The sequence below is a fragment of the Apteryx mantelli genome, chromosome 12, assembly GCF_036417845.1.
Source record: "Apteryx mantelli isolate bAptMan1 chromosome 12, bAptMan1.hap1, whole genome shotgun sequence".
NCBI lineage: Eukaryota > Metazoa > Chordata > Aves > Apterygiformes > Apterygidae > Apteryx > Apteryx mantelli.
The window spans coordinates 13,951,323-13,968,880 of NC_089989.1; the positions used below are offsets into that span (position 1 = coordinate 13,951,323).

At 37.8% G+C, this 17,558-nt stretch overlaps 1 protein-coding gene across 1 annotated transcript in view; it reads left to right on the forward strand.

Moving 5' to 3' along the window:
* DOCK3 (dedicator of cytokinesis 3) overlaps nt 1-17,558 on the forward strand; it is a 201,483-nt gene that overhangs the window by 59,050 nt on the left and 124,875 nt on the right. The window contains exons 7-9 of the mRNA XM_067303645.1: nt 1,938-2,022; nt 9,952-9,993; nt 11,183-11,337. Coding sequence (XP_067159746.1) covers nt 1,938-2,022; nt 9,952-9,993; nt 11,183-11,337 — 282 coding nt within the window. The remainder of the gene's footprint in view (nt 1-1,937; nt 2,023-9,951; nt 9,994-11,182; nt 11,338-17,558) is intronic.

The window sequence follows — 17,558 nt, forward strand, 5'->3', positions numbered from 1 at the left end:
ATATGCACTATATATATATATAATTTTAATTTTAAGTAGACTCTATGCATATTACTATTTTTACTTGTTACTATGTTTTGTGCGATAGCTCTGGACTTTCTGTTATATGTAGACCTTAGTGGCACCTACGGCTGAGGATTGCCTAGTGTTTTCTCATTTTAGTCTTATTCATTTGGCAATTAGATACGGTAATTTTCATCTTTGTAGCTGCAGTTTTCAGATGCTGGTCTTGGTCCAGGGATAGCCTGTGTTGAATAGGTTTCATCAAAGTTAAGTTTGCTGGCTTTGAGAATGAAGGAAAATACATGTCACCAATTAAAAATAATAATAAAAAAGTGTATAGCCATCATTTTCACAGCTTAGTCCTAGAGTGTACAAACTGATATTTGACATGAAAATTATATTGAGGAGGGAAAATTGTTCCTTTTCCCATTGAAAATATAATTGTTTTTGGCAAAGAACAAAGAATGTGGAAATTCCAGCTGGTCGGTACAATATTTTAACGGCAATTGCGGTACTGCCTAACAGCTGTTTGCCAGTAAGTGGACAAGGGCTGAACTGTGTTTTTGAGACTTGGTAGTTCAGGGATATAATTAAAGAAGGAAAGCCTGATTAAGCAGCAAATGAGTTTCAAAAAAATTAAGGGAGTTGGGAAACTTGAAGCAATAAAAAAAAGTACACTGTGCAGCAAGTGAAGCAGGGCATCATGCAAAGCACTGGCTCTTACTTGGTCCTCGTTTAAGTGACCTCCTCTGAAACAGACACTGGAGTACTTGGAGGTTTTTGGCACTGTACAATTATTCGGTAGTACCTGAGAGGTTTTTCAGATAAAATACTGTATTTGCCATCATATTACAGAATATGTCTCTCTCAATTGCATACTTAAATTCACTTTTTCTCCCTAGTTGTTGACAGAAAGTCTGCAAACGTAGCCTGTGAGAGCACCTCTCTCAAATTTTTTTTTTCTTTAGACTATAGAGAAATTTAATATGAAATATTTGTAAATGAAGTATCAAAGTTATAAGATGAAAGAAGTCAGGAGCTGGGAAATGGTTAATTCACGTTTCTTTAATTTTACTCCTGATGCGTGTGATTATAATACTTTTATTGTAATTGTCTGAACATTTTATGCCACAAAATCTGAGGAACTACGGAGCAAAAGTTGTTTTTTTGCCACCTTTTAAGCTTAGTCGACCATTGTTAATTAATTGGGAATAGTCACTCATTAATTTGCCTGGCTACAAAATAGCCTTTTCTGTTTACTACTCCTATGCAGCTGTGACCTGGACAGCTGCCTTTACTACAGGATCTCTTAGCTGACCCTCCTCTTTGCACTGATGGAGCCTTTTTTGAATTATTAATGTATTTAGATTGAGCTAAAATCTTTCTGATTAGAAGTTACTTTGTGTAATAAAAATACCAATTAAAATTCTTGTTTCTGTTGTTGTTAATAAGAAAAATTACTATGTTTATATGGAGATTAAATCAGAGGTTTAGTTGCATGAGCACCAGGAATTTCAAAGCAGCTTCCCAAGGCATTATATCTGCACATTTGAACAGGATTATTGATGGAACTTTTTTTTTTAATTGTGTAGAGAAAGAACCTACTCAAATATTGTAGCAGAAACCAGAGTAGTAACTTTATTTGCCTACAGCATTTCCTTTTATTTCTTAATATTTCATCAGCTAGCATTAATTGCTGTAGCTCCACTGAAGTCGGTGAACAAATGTAACAAGCTCCTAGTGTTTTTTGGTTTGATATTTATGTTTAGTTTTATTTAAAAGGATTATCTGTGTTTAATCTTTCTGCAATTGTTAATCATTAAATACAACTGAATATTTCCTGAGTCCTTGCCCTTGAGTAAGCACATGTAGTAGATAATAGTGAATGCTGTGATATGTTACACTTATCATTGTCTCTTCTTTCTCTTTTGTAGACATTTGGGCCTAGATTTAGTTCCTCGGAAAGACTTTGAGGTTGTGGATTCAGATCAGATCAGTGTTTCAGATCTTTATAAAATGGTAAGAAATCTGTGGGAGATTCTTTTGAGATTTCTTGGGGGTTGGTGTGAAGAAGGGAAAAAGAATTTTTATTCTTTCCTCTTACGTGTCGTCTTAGTTAAACTAGTGTTGTAAGCTAAATGTTTTTCTCTTTTGCACCATAATCATCAGAATAGTCAGTATTTCAAGTACTCTGTGTTCCTTTTAGTAAGAATGAATGAACTTTCTTTGGAAATGACATGCTGTATGCATTTTGACAGAACGGATGGAAAGACATAGAAAGAAAAATACTCAGGAGCTCTAATAAAGTCCATATGCAATATATGTAAAATCTCTTTCAGAAAGTCTGTAAAAACTTGGTTGAAAAAGTAGTGCAGGTGCCTTTGAACATTGTTTCTTCTTGCAATTTTCTCTTGTTTTTGAATCTATTGTTTCAGAAGCAGTAGGAGGAGTTCTAAAAAGGCAAATCCATCAGATATAGCTAATAGAAACAATTGTACACTTTGGTCTTTGTTGCTAAAATCAATGTACTAGTATTAAATGAAGTAGCAATAATCTCTTTTCCACTTATTCATAGAACTAAAGAAAACATCAAGAGGTCATCCAGTCCTTTCCCCTGCTTAATGTCAGGATCAACAGTCACAGTCATTTCTGACAACTTCTTCTGTTTCTGAAAACGTCTACTGGTGGAGGCTCCAAAGCCTACCCAGGCAGTCCTTTTGCATGGTTCACTGTTCTTGCAGTTAGGAAGTTTTATTAGTAGTTGTCTTAGACGCAGAGTATTTCTTGTTGCAACTTAAGCTTCCATTTTACTGTCTTGTCCAGAGGAACAGATTACTCCCTGCCTCTCTGCACCAGGCTTTGTTTTTGAAGACTGCTGTTCTGTCCCATTCAGTCTTCTCTTCCTTAGGCTAAACGACCCCATTTCTTTCAGTTTTTCTTTATAGGTCAGGTTTTCTAGACCCCTGGCTCCTGCATGTATTCTGCAGACTTTATATAAGGTAATCTGCAGTTTGCCATTTAACGCCTGCCTTTTGCAAGTGCAATGCTGAAGTCTCTCAGCTGGGCAATAATGCAAAATCTCTGATGCGTCACGGTTTCAACTTGCCTGCAGAGTTCTATTCATTTGAAAGGGCTGTGCAGCAGACACGCTGAAATATAATGAAGTCAAATAGGTTGACTTGCCTTTGGGTTACGTGGGCGTTCATTAGACACAATTTTCAAACAGTTATTATTAATTTGCAGGGAGAAATAGGAATTCTTCCTGTTGTGAGATCTAGCATTGTTTAGCATACTTCTATTAAATAAAGCTTCCAGAGCCTGGAGTCCATCAACAGTTTCTGTGAGTCCAGAAAGTACATGAAACCTGCTAGACTATTCTTCCAGGAGAGTCTGCAGATACAGATGAAAAATACGTCGGTGAAAATACTTCCAGGAGTTTGCATAGAGAATGAGCATCTTTGCCCTCTTCAAAGGCTTTTTTGAACTCACAAAACAGAGGACGAGGCAGGGAGACCACTGAATAAGTTAATTTAAGCAAAACTAATCCTTGAACCCTAAGGCCTTCTGTGTTGTGTGGCAGTATCGCACAGCAATATTAAAATGCCCATCATTTTAATAGGAATGTTTGCATTTCACTGGAAAAGAGTACAATCTTTCGCTTACATGATTGTATTTAAGCATTCCTTCATTGCAACGAGTTCCAGCTTCTATCCTTTTTAGTCACTGGTGCATTCGTATCAGTACATAGCAAAGTTAAATTTGTTTTAGATATGTGAATTGTGTCATTAATGAACTGTAGAGCCACTAATACAATTCACAGTATGTTTATTTGGATTCTCTTGTATTAGTAGGACTATGTAATGCAGTTATTTTTGTTCAGGGTCATGATGTAACTGTAAAGTGAGGAACAGCATGTGATGTTCAGAGGAGAGTAAGACCTTTTTCAAGGTGATGCTTTCCTTTAAAAAAAAACAAAAAAAACTGTTACTCTAAAACAATTTCTTAACTTAATATTCTCACAGAGAAAACTGATTTTACTAAGTAAATGTTGTTATGGTCTGACTTACTTCTGTAAATATTTAATTTCCTACTTTAAAAAGTTGTTTGGCTTTTAGTTATCTAAGATTAGGTAGTGATAAGTCTGTGCCTAGGTATTTTTTTTTCATGTGCAAGATGTACTTCTCCCCAAAACAAAGGCACTTTTTTAAACAGGCTACATGCTATTGCTGTTTTGGATTATTTTCATCATGTAACAGTGGATTTGGGAAAGAAATAAAAAATGTGTTACATGGGGAAATATTGAAGTATATCACCCTACAGAAGTAACTTTGGGCATTAATTTCTGATTTGCCATAGACAGAGGAGAGTTTGGTGCTATTACACCTGAGTTTTCCTGGAAAAACAGCAAAGAAATAACTTGCTGGTCTTGGCCCTGAAGAACAAGTCCGCTGGTAGCAGGACATGGCCATTAGTCAGTTCACACCTCACTGTTGCTTTAGTTTGCAGATTCAGGGATTCAGTGCTGTCAGATCACATCAAGTTCACAGTCAGAAGGCAATTTTAGGAATCAAAACAGCAGAAAAACTATTTAACCTAAATTTTGCAAGAATTGAAGGGTTTTTTTCTTCAACAAGGGGGAGAATCCTCCTTACTCCTGGTGAAGTATATAATGGATTCCCAATTGTGCAATGAGGTTTTACATTGTAAAATAACCTATCGAAGGTAGTCATGAGAGCCCAGTTACTTTTTCAGATTTAGAGAACCGTAGATTGTTAAATGTGCCGTAAGAAACAATTTCATGTTAGCAGAAAAATGGATGAGGTAACATACTGGGCCTTCCTATCTGTAAGTGGGAAGAAATTCAAGTGTTTTGTGTGGATCTCTTAGGCTTACCATTACTTTTATTGGTAAAATTTTCAAGTTTAAAATTTTGTGTATCATCTTTAGTTTTTATTTTACTTTGCTAAGTATATTTCCAGCTACTATGTGAGGTTTCATTATCTTCAGCTCTTTGTCAGAAACGTCGCACCTTAGGGCCTTGCCTATTCTGTTTCTCCAGGGAACTCCTCATGAAGCTGCATCCTAGTGGCTTCAGGACGAGCAGCATTTGTCAGAAATTGTTGTTTTACTCCTGAAGGAAACCAAATTGCCCTTTCCATATGAAGACATTTGTGGTTTTAACAAATTCCATAAAGCACAGATTCGTTTTGCTTTACGTTACTTTTGAAATTGTGGGAAAATATCAGAATCCTGCCAAGGAGCTTAGTGTTGGAGTCGCCACTAGGTTTAAGCTGTTGTTGAGCAACACAAGTCCAGCAGAACGTCAGAAATGCTTGGATTTTTAGCGAAAGGGGATACAAAGCACAAATCTCTGGAGGCATTTGCAAATATCAGAAGTGTTCAAACCTAGCCATTAAATGTGTTTTGCTTTTCTGTAGAGTGATTGGCTTGTGCGTGTGTTTTCAGGATGAGTTTAACAGATGTGTGAAAGGTACACGTACTTACTACATTATTGCTAGGTCTAAGCTGCTTCTTTCAACTACCTGAAAAAAAACTATTAGTTTACCAGAGTTGCTAATAAATAGACAAGTTTCAAATTAACTGTGCCTTTACCTCATAATTGCCTACATTTTATTCAGAGAGAAAATGAGATTGGTAAGAAAGACTGCTTATTTAAAAAATAAATAAAAAAATGTCCAGGCATCTATTAGGAAAGGAAACTAAAGGCTGAGCAGGAGGTTTGGGTTTTTGTTTGATTTTTGTTTTTGTTTTTTTGGAAATAGCAGGTTGTCACAGGACAGTTTGGTATAGATTTGGTTCTAAACCCTAGTAAGAAATTGGCTGAGAATATGAAATTAGAAAGCAATTTGTTTGTAACTGACTTGGAAATGATTGCATTCGATTATCAAGCATTGTTAGGAAAGGAAGGAGGAAACAGTAATAAACACTGATATAGGTAGGTAAGATATGGGAAGCATGTTTGACAGGCAAAAGAGGTAGAGAGAGTTAATAGTTCTTTAAAAAAATGCAAGACAAAACCACAAGACACTCAGTGGGGATAAAGATGGGAAATATGGTAAAAGACCTTATTGGATAAGACTAAGCATTCTTTGTTGACTTCAGACACTAAAGTGAAGTAATGGGAAATTAAGGTTACCAAGAAGAAGTGAGGGGACGGGGAAATATAACTACTTGGAGCAAGGAGATAAGTAATGGTGAACATGAACTTGTTCAAATTTCAATTTAAAAACATTCCAATTTACTTCTAGAACAAAAATGAGTCTAGTGCATAGAGGAAAGGCAGCTGATGTCACATCTAGATTGTCTTAAAGATTTTTAATGGTCTTTCAGTTTAAGTTCTTCTGATTGCTAGTTCTAGATGAAAATACTGTAAAGTAGATACAAGGCTAATTAGAAGAACCTTACTCAAAAATAGTGGAGAATGGTTAGCAGTAATATTGAAAACTTTACTAATCATTTGCAAATTAGGGAGAGGGATGAATCGGCTGAATTTTTGGTGATCATACTCCATTTTAAAATGCTTTTTTCATTAATAAGTGGATGGTGAAATATGCAGTATGCATACTAAATATGTAAATACCACAAAGTTGGAAGTGATTGCAAGTACATGAGAGGAAAGGATTAGGTTTCAAAATCATGTAGACCAGTTGGAAAAATTATTTGAAAAGTATAGGATACAATTTGCAAAGGTACATGTAAGATTCTTAACTTTGGCAGTCACTTATTGCTTCTGAAATGTAGATGGGGCACTGCAAACTTTGATGGTTTTGTAGAAGAGGATTTGAGTATTATATTGGGATCACAAGCTGAATTAATTAGTCCATTCATCTTAATGATGGATAAGAAGCAGTGGGCCTAGGTTGCAGTGACAAAGACTTTCTTTAGGCATCAGAAAACACTTTATAATGGTGAAGAAAGATACACTGAAATAGATTTTTATCTACTAAAGCTTTTACAACCTCAACAAACGAGTACCTCTCAGGAAGAATAGAGATAAAACTAATTCTTTATTTTAGAAGAAGAAGAAGAAAGGTCTCCTAACAGCCCTACTTTTCTACTACCTCATTAGACATTTAAGGTTGGAAGGGACCTCAGGAGTCTCTAGTTCAACCTCCTGCTCAAAGCAAAGTCAATAATAAATTCAGACCAGGCTGCTCAGAGTTTTGTCTAGTTGGGTCTTAAAACTCTTCAAGGAGAAAGACTGGATCCCTGCCCCAGTGCTTGAGTGCCCTTAATAGGGATTTTTTTTTTTTCCTTGTGTCAGGTTGGGACATCCCCTGTTGTAGTTTGTGACCATAGACTCTCACCGTCCTGCCATGCAGCTCTGTAGAGAGCCTGGCTCCATCATCTTGATAACCTCTTCATAGATACTGGAAGGCTGCCATTCAGTCCCCTCTAAGCTTTCTCTTCTCTGGAGTAAACAAGCTTCATTCCCTCACCATCTCCTCTTACAGCATGTGCTCCAGCTCCCAGCCATGTTGGCAATCCTTTGCTGAACTTGCTGTAGTTTGTGCATCTTTGTTCTGGGGAGCCCAAGGCAGGGTGCAGTATTTCCGATGTAGTTCACTGAGTGCTGAGTAGAAGGGAATAAACACTTTTCTCAAGCTACTGCCTACATTTCTGTTAATACAATCCAATATGCTGTTAACCTTCCTTGCTGCCAGAGTGCGCTTCTGGCTTAAGTTTAGCTTGCTCTCCAGCATGACAGTGCCAGGCAGTCCCCAGCCTGTATCATCGAAGGGATTAGTCTGTTCCAGGTGCTTTTGTCTTTGTTGAATTTCATAAGAATCCTATTAGCTAGTTCCTCTAGACTGCCTAGGTCCCCCTGCCATGGAGGCCTTGCCCTCAGATGTATTGACTGGTGCCCTCAATTTAATAGCATCTGTGAACTTCCTAGACAGCATAGCTCCCAGGATAGAGCCCTGAAGAACTTCACTTGTAAATAGCCTCCAAGTAGAGTACAAGCCACCAACTGCTACTTTTTGAGCCTGACAATCCAGATAATTTTTTACCAATATAGTTAATTTACCTATCCAGGTGTAACTTCCCAACTTGTGTTCAAGGTTGCTGTGGGAGACTGTCAAGTGCCTTGCTAAAGTCAAGTCATCCACCAGCTTTCCCTCATCCTCGGATCTAACTGTTTGATCATGGAAAGCAATTAGCTTGGTCAAGCATGATTTACCACTGGTAACTTCTCGCTGACTATTTGCAGTTGCCTCCTCATTCATGTGCCCAGGAATGGCTTCCAAGAGAACACACGTGCTTTGGGCACAAAACTCACAAGCAAGGGTACATAAAATGAACTTTGCTAGTAGTCGTCTGTATTGCAGTAGCGTAGTCCAGAAACGTGAAAGCGGAGTGTTAGTGAAATCTAGTCTCTTGGTTGCAATAAACTTGCAACCTAATTTTCAGCCAGTTGTTCAGGATTTAGCTAGGTGTGGACTCTGTAAACAGCTGTGTTGGCTGAGGAGACCGTCGCTCTTTGGACCACCTCTTGTACCTCTCTTACTAGAGCTCATCTCCCACATTATGACTTGGATCGACAGTTGAGTTTCAGTCAGAAGAAGCCAGGATAACTTGAACAGTTTAAATAGCTGGTCTCTTCGGTGCCAGTTGATACTCAGTGAATAAACAGGCAACTCAGCCAGCTAAACTAAAAGGGCTTTAATGTTCAGAGGAGGGTGCTGTCGTAAGATGCACGGTGCAGCTGGAGATCGTAATTTCTTCTTCTGGCAGTGTGGAAGAGGACACTTTTATAACAGTGAATATGAAGAGATTTCAAAATATGCCATTTAATTTAGTATCTTCTTGATTTAATCTCATTATGAAGATTATCTTTCCTTTTCTGGTAATGAGTCTTTCCTCTGTTTTTCCTTCTGAGGGGAAGACAGTGACATGTTTCGGAAACAGTATTGTTGAATATATGTTTGTGGGATTTCTTCTACTTTCGCCTATTTTGAAGCTTCAAGACTGTCAAACAGATCATGCTGGTTCTGCTAGACAGAATGTATGTTTTGTTAGAATAAGATACAAGGCATGTAATAGAAGGATAGAGATAGGGAAGAATAAAGGTAATATATATAAGCATGTAATAGTGTTAATATTTCAGTTTAAAATGCCAGTGTTGAAATGAATGCGTCAGGCATGGCAGAATCATTAATGATTTTTTTTAAACCTCTCCGAAACCTTTTCAATTTAGATTAGTATTTAAATCTCCCTTTGGAGATTAAATAGGTTCAGTGAGAGACTTGCAGTCCATTTTCTGATTATACCATTTCCTTTTAGCATGAAAGGCTTTAAATACAGGATCATCCTCTGAGCTCCATTTCAGCGATGTAGCTCTTAATACGGACATTTCTATACGGGTGTTGACCAGCTGAAATTGTAGAAATGTCTTGAGTGGTTTATCAGGATTTCACTTCCTGACAGGCGAGATCTGAGCAAAAAATTTAAACAAAGTATAAAAAAACTCCTTCTTTCCAGATTTCTATGTGTTTGAACAAATGCACCTTTTCATAGATAGGGTACTGATAGATGAGGTTTAGTAGTGAGGTATCCCCTTGTTTAACAAGAGGATACATAGATTATACAACATAGGGTGTAGGACCTCTTGAAAAGAAATGCTATTACAGTGCTGGAAATTCTGTCCAGTTTGCCGCAGCCATTTATATTAAAAACTAAGATAAATGCCACCTTTAAATTATAGTAATTAGGCTAAGAAAGGCCTAACTGGGAATTAGGAAAAGCCTATTAGAAAGCTAGTGGTCTTGTGATTGATATATTGTGAAGAAAAAAAAAAACAGGAAAAGTTGATAATCTTGAACAATCTTTTTTTTTTTAATACTATTTTAATGCTATACAGATGTAATGTAAATATTTCTTGCTCTAAAAAGAAGTTCTACATTTTAGTATTCTCTATCTCCACAGCATTTATCAAGTAGACACAGTGTCCAGCAGAGCACATCACAGGTAAAACTGCTGTAAAACGTCTACGTATGAATTTTTGTTGTCTTTAAATTTTTGATAATGTATCTGTACATAAAGGTATAAAAGGTATATAAGACTGGGTAAGTCTTATATGGAGCACTTCCTCAGAAGATCTCCAAGAATAATTAACTCGTTAATGTCCTTCTTCAACTTCCATTTAGCCCTCTTTTCCTCAGCTCTAGCTGTTGTTCTCAAAATAACTTCTCTGGTCAGACCCAAAGCTTCAGTCTGCCCATGAGTCTTCTCTCTACCTGCTAACTCATACCTTAGTAGGCTCTTGTTTTACTTGGAATTTGTGTCTGAGCTTTCCTAGAGACCTGTGCTTCCCCAGGTTCCTGTCTTTGAAGGACGAGGATGTGTTTGGATTTAATTAAAAATCCTGAACAAAATTAACTTTATGCTCTATTTTATAAGCTATCTCAAATCTGTGCTGAGAGTTGGAAATGTTAACAGTTTCTTTGTTAGTGTGTATCTATTTAGCGCATTCAAACCAGACTAGCCTACTGAGCTTTCATTACTGATGCAACCTGTTTATTCAGATCAGTGTACAAGCAATATAAAGCTCTATCAAAATTAGAAATAGTTTTTTATTTTTAGTTGTGCACTTTTTTCATCTTTCACTGTTGTAAATAGGCCTTGATATACTTGGTCAAAATGTAAACCTTTCTGGTGCTTGACTTTAACTCATGCTATCAACCTGATGTTGAGATTTCTTTTTGTTATACCTAAATGATCACTATAAATGAACTGCTAAAAAGAAATTACTTAAAATGTTGTGCTTAAAAATGCTTTGACATCCACCTACTTAGAATAGGAGTCAAGAAGATTCCTAGCACCATCTTATTATAGTTCCTTTTCAGTAACAGAATTGAGACAATATTTGAGAAATAGGATTGATCCAGGTTAGTTGATGAAAGTAGACTTCAAATTTATAGATCACGTATCTCGTATTTACTTGGTTATCATGGTTTCTCAAACTGTTCTAACTAAAAAATAGAAAAATTAGAGAAATAAAACTTAATCTGTCATGTATCTCTAACATAGCATATATTTGAGATTAAGCTTTTACTTGATGGAGAAAGGAGGGCAGACTCTTGCTTATAATTATAAAGTCAGTTGTATGTTCTTCGTTTATGAAGAACTAAAAAATTACTTTTATGGTTTTAATCAGGTGGATACAATTCGTCAGCGTCATGGGGAAGCTTGCCGTATGCCAGTGCCTCATCACTTCTTCCTCAGTCTAAAGAGCTTCACCTACAACACAATTGGAGAAGACACAGATGTCTTTTTTTCTTTATATGATGTTCGAGAAGGCAAGCAGATCAGGTAGGACTAATCAAACAACTTAAAAGCTTTCTAGGAAAAAAATTGTCAATAAAGCAAATAATTTGTTTGGAGGAAAGCATACAAGCTATTCATGTGAAATGACTGAAAGGATAATGCTGATAAATTATGAGTTGACAGTGTTGCAATGCATACATCAGAATATAAGTAATACTGGTCATCATGTATGAAACTTAGTGCTTACATATAAGCAGAGCATTAGAAGGAGAGAATGGGTGAATTTTGTTTAGATTTTTGATCTTATCTCCTTACATTACTGAAGGTCTTAGCATTTAGTTACTGCCTTCTTAGGGCTGTTATTTAAGAAGTACCGATAATGTCTGGGTCACATGGTGTGACTGTTTTGAAAAGAAGACAGACCCATCAAAATACAGCTTGCTTTCATCACTCTGTCACTAAAGATGTAAGTTGGGGTATTTGTATTCATCCTTACCTCTAGGTTGGACAGCTGTGGTGCTCAGTATGTTGATGTAACTAGTACTAATTTCAACACATACAAAATGTGCTGTGTTTTTTCTTTGCAAAGCATGTGGTTTGAAAGCATCAGAATTTGTAGAAGCGTATCAGAGTATGCATTGTGTCTCAGTAGTGAAGTAAATGTAGCTTTGTCTGAGCTCAAGTACAGCATGTTTTTGTTATTTTTTGAGTTTTGATTGAGGAGTGTCCTGGCAATTGGCAGAGATATTTAGTATGTGGCTCAGGCTGCTTTTGCTTCTGTGGTCAAAACTGTCCAACATATTTCAGCAAATTAGACTTAGGTGCATTCCAAACTGAGGAAAGGAAAAACAAAACCAAAAAAACCCCCTTTCTTCCCTTTGGTGTATTCTGACAATAATGTTAGTCCAAGGCCGTTCAGAGTAGAGTGATCAAGGTCTGTAGCATTTCAGAATGCATCCTACTAAAAAAGTGGTATATACTAGAAAGCTCTAATGATTTGGGTACTACTTATAAATATGTATCTGCCACCATTTAACTGGACAACTTAAAAATCATTTTGCAGAATGTAGAAGGAATGCCTGTTCTGATATTACATCACATTTATTTCGCTTGCACTGTGTTAGAAATGCTGATTTTGATATAGTTAGGAGAACTTGCCTATAATTACCTTACAGAATAATGAACAGAAAATGACTGTTAAGAGGGCAAAATGTGAATGGCAAAGGAAAGCTCTCTACAAAGCAAAAATCCTCACAATTAGTTCATACCACAAAGTAGTAAAATATCAAATTACTTAGGCGAGGAAAGCTGCAGGTAGAGGATGAGAGGAGCTATAGCCTTGACTGTGCAAGGCCTCAGAAATTACTTCTAAAGAAGATGATTTGTCTTGGGCTGCAGTTCCATGTAGCTTGTAAACATTGAGTGGGAAAGCCTGAGAAGGAACTTTCTCAGTGGTGAGGAAAATAATAGTTACAACGATAAAGTGCAAAGGTTAGTTGAGGCATATTTAAATATAGGTATAATAATGCTTTGATGTGCAAACAGCTGTTACTACCCAGCTCCTGGTATCATGCATCAGTGATGTGCTGCAGTGAAAACAAAGAATCAGTTAAAGGATCCTCTGTTTTTCAAGAGCTGAAGTAACACTACGCCTCAATTATGGATTAGCACTCAGAAGGCTGGAGCAGCAGTTGAGTTTGAGATGTATTCCCAGGTTCCAAATACAAATATGGTGCTGTATATTCTCTAATGCTTTGTGCTGTCTGAAAATGAAAAGTAGCCAAAACATGACAATGGGGAAATACAGATAGCAACAAAAACGATGTGGCTGTCCAGAGGGTAAGACTCAGACATAGTGAAAATTAGGTACTTTTATTCTTTTCTGTGTTGACAAGAAAATTATAAAAAGAAATACTTGCAAGTGAGCAGAACTGCATCAATGAATGTCTGACTGCAACTGGTTTCAGCCCATAACAGAAATGACCTGTCAATCTGAGCATTAAGTAATGGCTCATACCAGAAGGGGTGAAAGACTATTTGTATGTTTTAAAGTTAAAAGCTCTTTTTGTTGCAAAAATTATTCCATCTCTTTACATACAAAAGATACTAGACTAACAACAAAAACTTTGTTACTAAGCTTTCATACTTCAGTTTGCTTGCCACATGGAAGTTGGGGGGAAAAAAGAGAGAGAAACTTCAGCTGGTTTTGGTTCAATAGGGAAGTACAGCCTTATTGTGAGATGTAGCTTGGGTTGAATGACAATGAAATTGTAGAGTTAATAATTAGGGAAGAAAAGAAAATGTTATCATAAAGATGGTGTATTTCAGTAAGGTAGGCTTCAATAAACGTGAAAAAGGTAGGTCAAATGCTATGGAGACAAGAAGTTTTAGAGCTGTCAGTTCCTTAAGAGGACAATATGAAGAGCACAAAAGCAAATTATTTCAGAATGAAAGAAAGATTAAATATGTGGCAAAAAACAAAGTTTGTATCATGTATCTTTTGATGAAGTCACAGAGTGAAAGTGTAAAGAAAGTAGAAACTAATGAAATTGCACAAACGGAAGAGACAAAAACTTGAGGAAAAAATGCAATTAGCAAAGGACAAGAAGGACAAAAAAGAATAATTCCATAACATTTTAGTAGCAAAAATAAAAGAAATTTTTAAAATCAAGAAATAACTGAACTGATTAGAGGGGACATTAAGCTATCAGCAGATGTTACCAAGATAGCTGGAGTATTTAATAGCTGGTTTGCTTCAATCTCACTTTTTTAAAGTCAACTGCAATCAGATGGGGAATGCAAAAACTTCTGGAACAAATAAGCTGTTTATTAGCACTTGGAAGCTAACAGGAAGATAAGTGAAAGCCAACATAGATTTGTCAAACACAAGTCACTTCAGAACAAACTAATTTTGTTCCATTATATGTGGGAATGCACCTCATGCCTCAAAAAAAGAGAAGCATTAGACTTGCTACAGCAAAGTAGGGAGGTATAGGCTAGATGAAACTGCTGTGAAGGGGATGGAAAACTGGTGGAAAAAATTTTTCAGTGCTGCATGTGCTTTACTGCTATTCTGGAAAGATGCAATAAATAAGATTTTTTTTTAAGCATCTGTGCAGTAGTATTTTGACAGGCAGAAATAAACCAAATTAATTGAAGCAGTGAGTTTTAGTCATCCTTTGCCATAGCTCTGATTTACTAATAGATGCATAAAATTACGCGTAACTTCAAAAATTATGCATTCATGCATAAATTATGCATATCATGCATTCTAAAGCATGAAATACGTTTTGCTGAAAATAAGCTTGAAAAAATCTATTATAAAAATGAATAAATTTCAGTATGATAGTTTTCTTTGCAAAGTTCATCTCTAAGTGTGTAAAGTTTTTTCTTCTATCTGCATCTTAAAAATAGATGCTTCTAGCACACTATTTTACCAGTTATACTTTTTTACCCCCGTGAGGGTTAGAAGTTTCTTGTCTTCCAGAAACATCCATAATTGTGGAAAGTGAAGAGAATAAAGACGTATGTAATTGAATATGAAAAACTGGGACATAATTAGCAATTATGGATGGGAAGTAGTGTTCTGCATATTTCTGCTTGTGACTCTAATAACTCCATCTGCCCACTTACTGTGTCTTTGTCATGCTCATTATATTAGGGCCCCCTTATGACTAGAGACTTTGAAAGATGTGATAATTTACGTGCTAGTGGTAGTGTTCATAGCTCTGACAATGGAAGTCCATATGTGCATTTTTCACAAAGAGTATGCTCAAGACCTTTTTCCCAAGACCAGAGTTCCCCTACAATGTGTGTAGAGGGCATATTTTTGCTGGTCTCCTCCTCTATTTAGTGTACAGCATATGAGAAGATCTTATGGTCTTTCAGCTGATCTATTGGGTCACAATACACCACTACTTCCCCCCTCCACCTCCTTTCTGCATAGTGCCTTTTCATGCTGTCTTGTATCTTGATGCTGTGTTATTCTTTCTGGCTTTGTAATATTCTCATGTGTCCAGGAAGTGCCACCTTCATACCACATGTGAGCTCTTAACATAAAACATCTTGTCAGAGTGGATGGACAGTCAAAAGGCTGCTTCTGATCCTTTAGTCAGCAGTTACACCAGCTTTAGCTTGGCCATATCAGATTCTTGGTCCCTCTGATAATTCCTGTTGTGGGTTTACTCCAGAGAAGACTAGCTCTGGACCATCCTAGTACAGCCAAAGATCCTAAGCTTGCAGGTTCGCTGTGGAATGTTGTCTGTTCATCAGGGTGGTGGTATCTTGGCATGGAGGAAGTCCTCTCTGCCACTCTGACAGATGAAGTCTTAAGCAGAGCACTGCAAGATCATACCTTTTGCCCTTTTGCACTCCCTGGCTTACCATACAGTGGCTTTCACCAACTCCTTATGCTCTTCATCCAGTGCCAACTCAGTGTTGCTGGTATCAAATTGATTTTTGAATGAGCAGCAGATTTGCGGCACTCATTTTCTCCTTTCTTCAGTTATGGCACTTCTGAGAGAGTTCGTTACTCTTGATGACCTTGGCAGCCCCTAAGAGCTGGCACTGAAGTGTATCTCTGACTTTGATTCTGCACCTATCCTAAGTATCTAGCACCATTATTGGTCCATAGAGCAGAGAAGTCTGCATCCTTCCCCCCAACCTCTCACAAGATGATATTTCATGGAGGACTTTAGCCACCCTAACATCTGCTGGAAAGGCAGCATGGAAGAGTGCAAGCAGTCCACATTTCTGGAAAATATGGAGGACAATTTCTTGACAGAAGAGGTTGACAAACTGACTGGGGAAGGTGCTGTGCTGGACTTGCTACTCACAAATAAGGAAGACCTACACAGGCTAAAGGCATCCTTGGCTGCAGCAGCAATGAGATAGGGAAGTTTAAGGTCCTGAGGGAAGCAAGGTGGGCAACAATTACAGCCCCAAGCTTCAGGAAAGCAGGCTTCAGCTTTTTCAAGGATGTGGTTAATGGGAATCCCATGATACTCATCCCTGAAGGGCAGTGAGGCCCTGGAAAGCTGGTTGATTTTCCAGGACAGTCTCTGAAATACAAGGATGGTTCATTCTGACATGCAGATAGTCAAGCAGGTGTATCAGATGGCTACCTGAGAGAAATACAAAGGAATTGCCTGGGTATGCAGAAACAAAATTAAAAAAGCAAAAGCTTAGTTGGAGTTGAATGTAGATGGGATGGGGGGGGGGAGGCAAGAGTGATTTACATGCACACATAAAGGGCTTCTGTGGGTATGTCAGCGACAAAAGAAAACGTGGGCCTGCTGCTCAGTAGGGCAAGGAACATTGTGACAAAGGACGTGGGAAAGCCTGAAGCACCCAATGCCTTAGTCTTTGCTAGTAAGGTCTGTTCTTAGTTCTCCCGGGTTCCTGAGCCTGGTGTCTGTGGGAGTGGATCGTTACCCACGGCAGAGGAAGATGGTGTATGGGAGTGCTTGAGCAAACTGGGCATCCGTTTGGTCCCATGGACTTGTGTGATATGCATCCAAGGGTGTTGAGGAAACTGGCTGATGCCATTGCAAGGCCATTCTCTTCAAAAGTTCTTGACAGTTGGGGTAGGTTTCTGATGATTGGAAAAAAGCAGATATCATACCAATCTTTAGGAAGGGCAAGAAGGAGGATCTGGGGAAGTACAGCCCAATCAGCCTCACCTCAGTCCCTAGGAAGGTGATGCAGCAGGTCCTCCTGGAAGACATGCCCAAGCAAAAGAAGGATAAGAAGTGATGAGGAACACAGATTTACTGATGGTTTACCAGTTTGGTAGCATGCTGTGATGAGATGACTGGCCTGGCGCATGAGGGGAGAGCAGATGATGTTGTTTATCTTGGCTTTAGCAGGGCTTTTGTCAAGGTCTCCCATAGTATTCTTGTAACCGAACTGGAAAGTTATGATTTCAATAGGTGGATTTTAAAGTGAATGGAAGAGTAGTTTGACTACCAGGTTTGGATTGCAATTGGTAGTACAAAGTCCAACTAAAGGCTAGTAGGTAGTGGCATCCCTCGGGGTGGATACTGGAGCCAATACTGTTTAATGGCTTTATTAGTGACGTGGATGATGGGATGAAAGGCACCTTCACTAACTTCACATTTGATGCTGAATTGTGGGAAAGTGGTCAGCACACTGAAGCATAAGGCTGCTATTTAGGGGACTTCAGCTGGTGGGAGAAATGGACTCACAGGAACCTTAAGAAGTTCAACAGAGGCAAATGCAAAGTCCTGCACCTGAGACAGAATAAC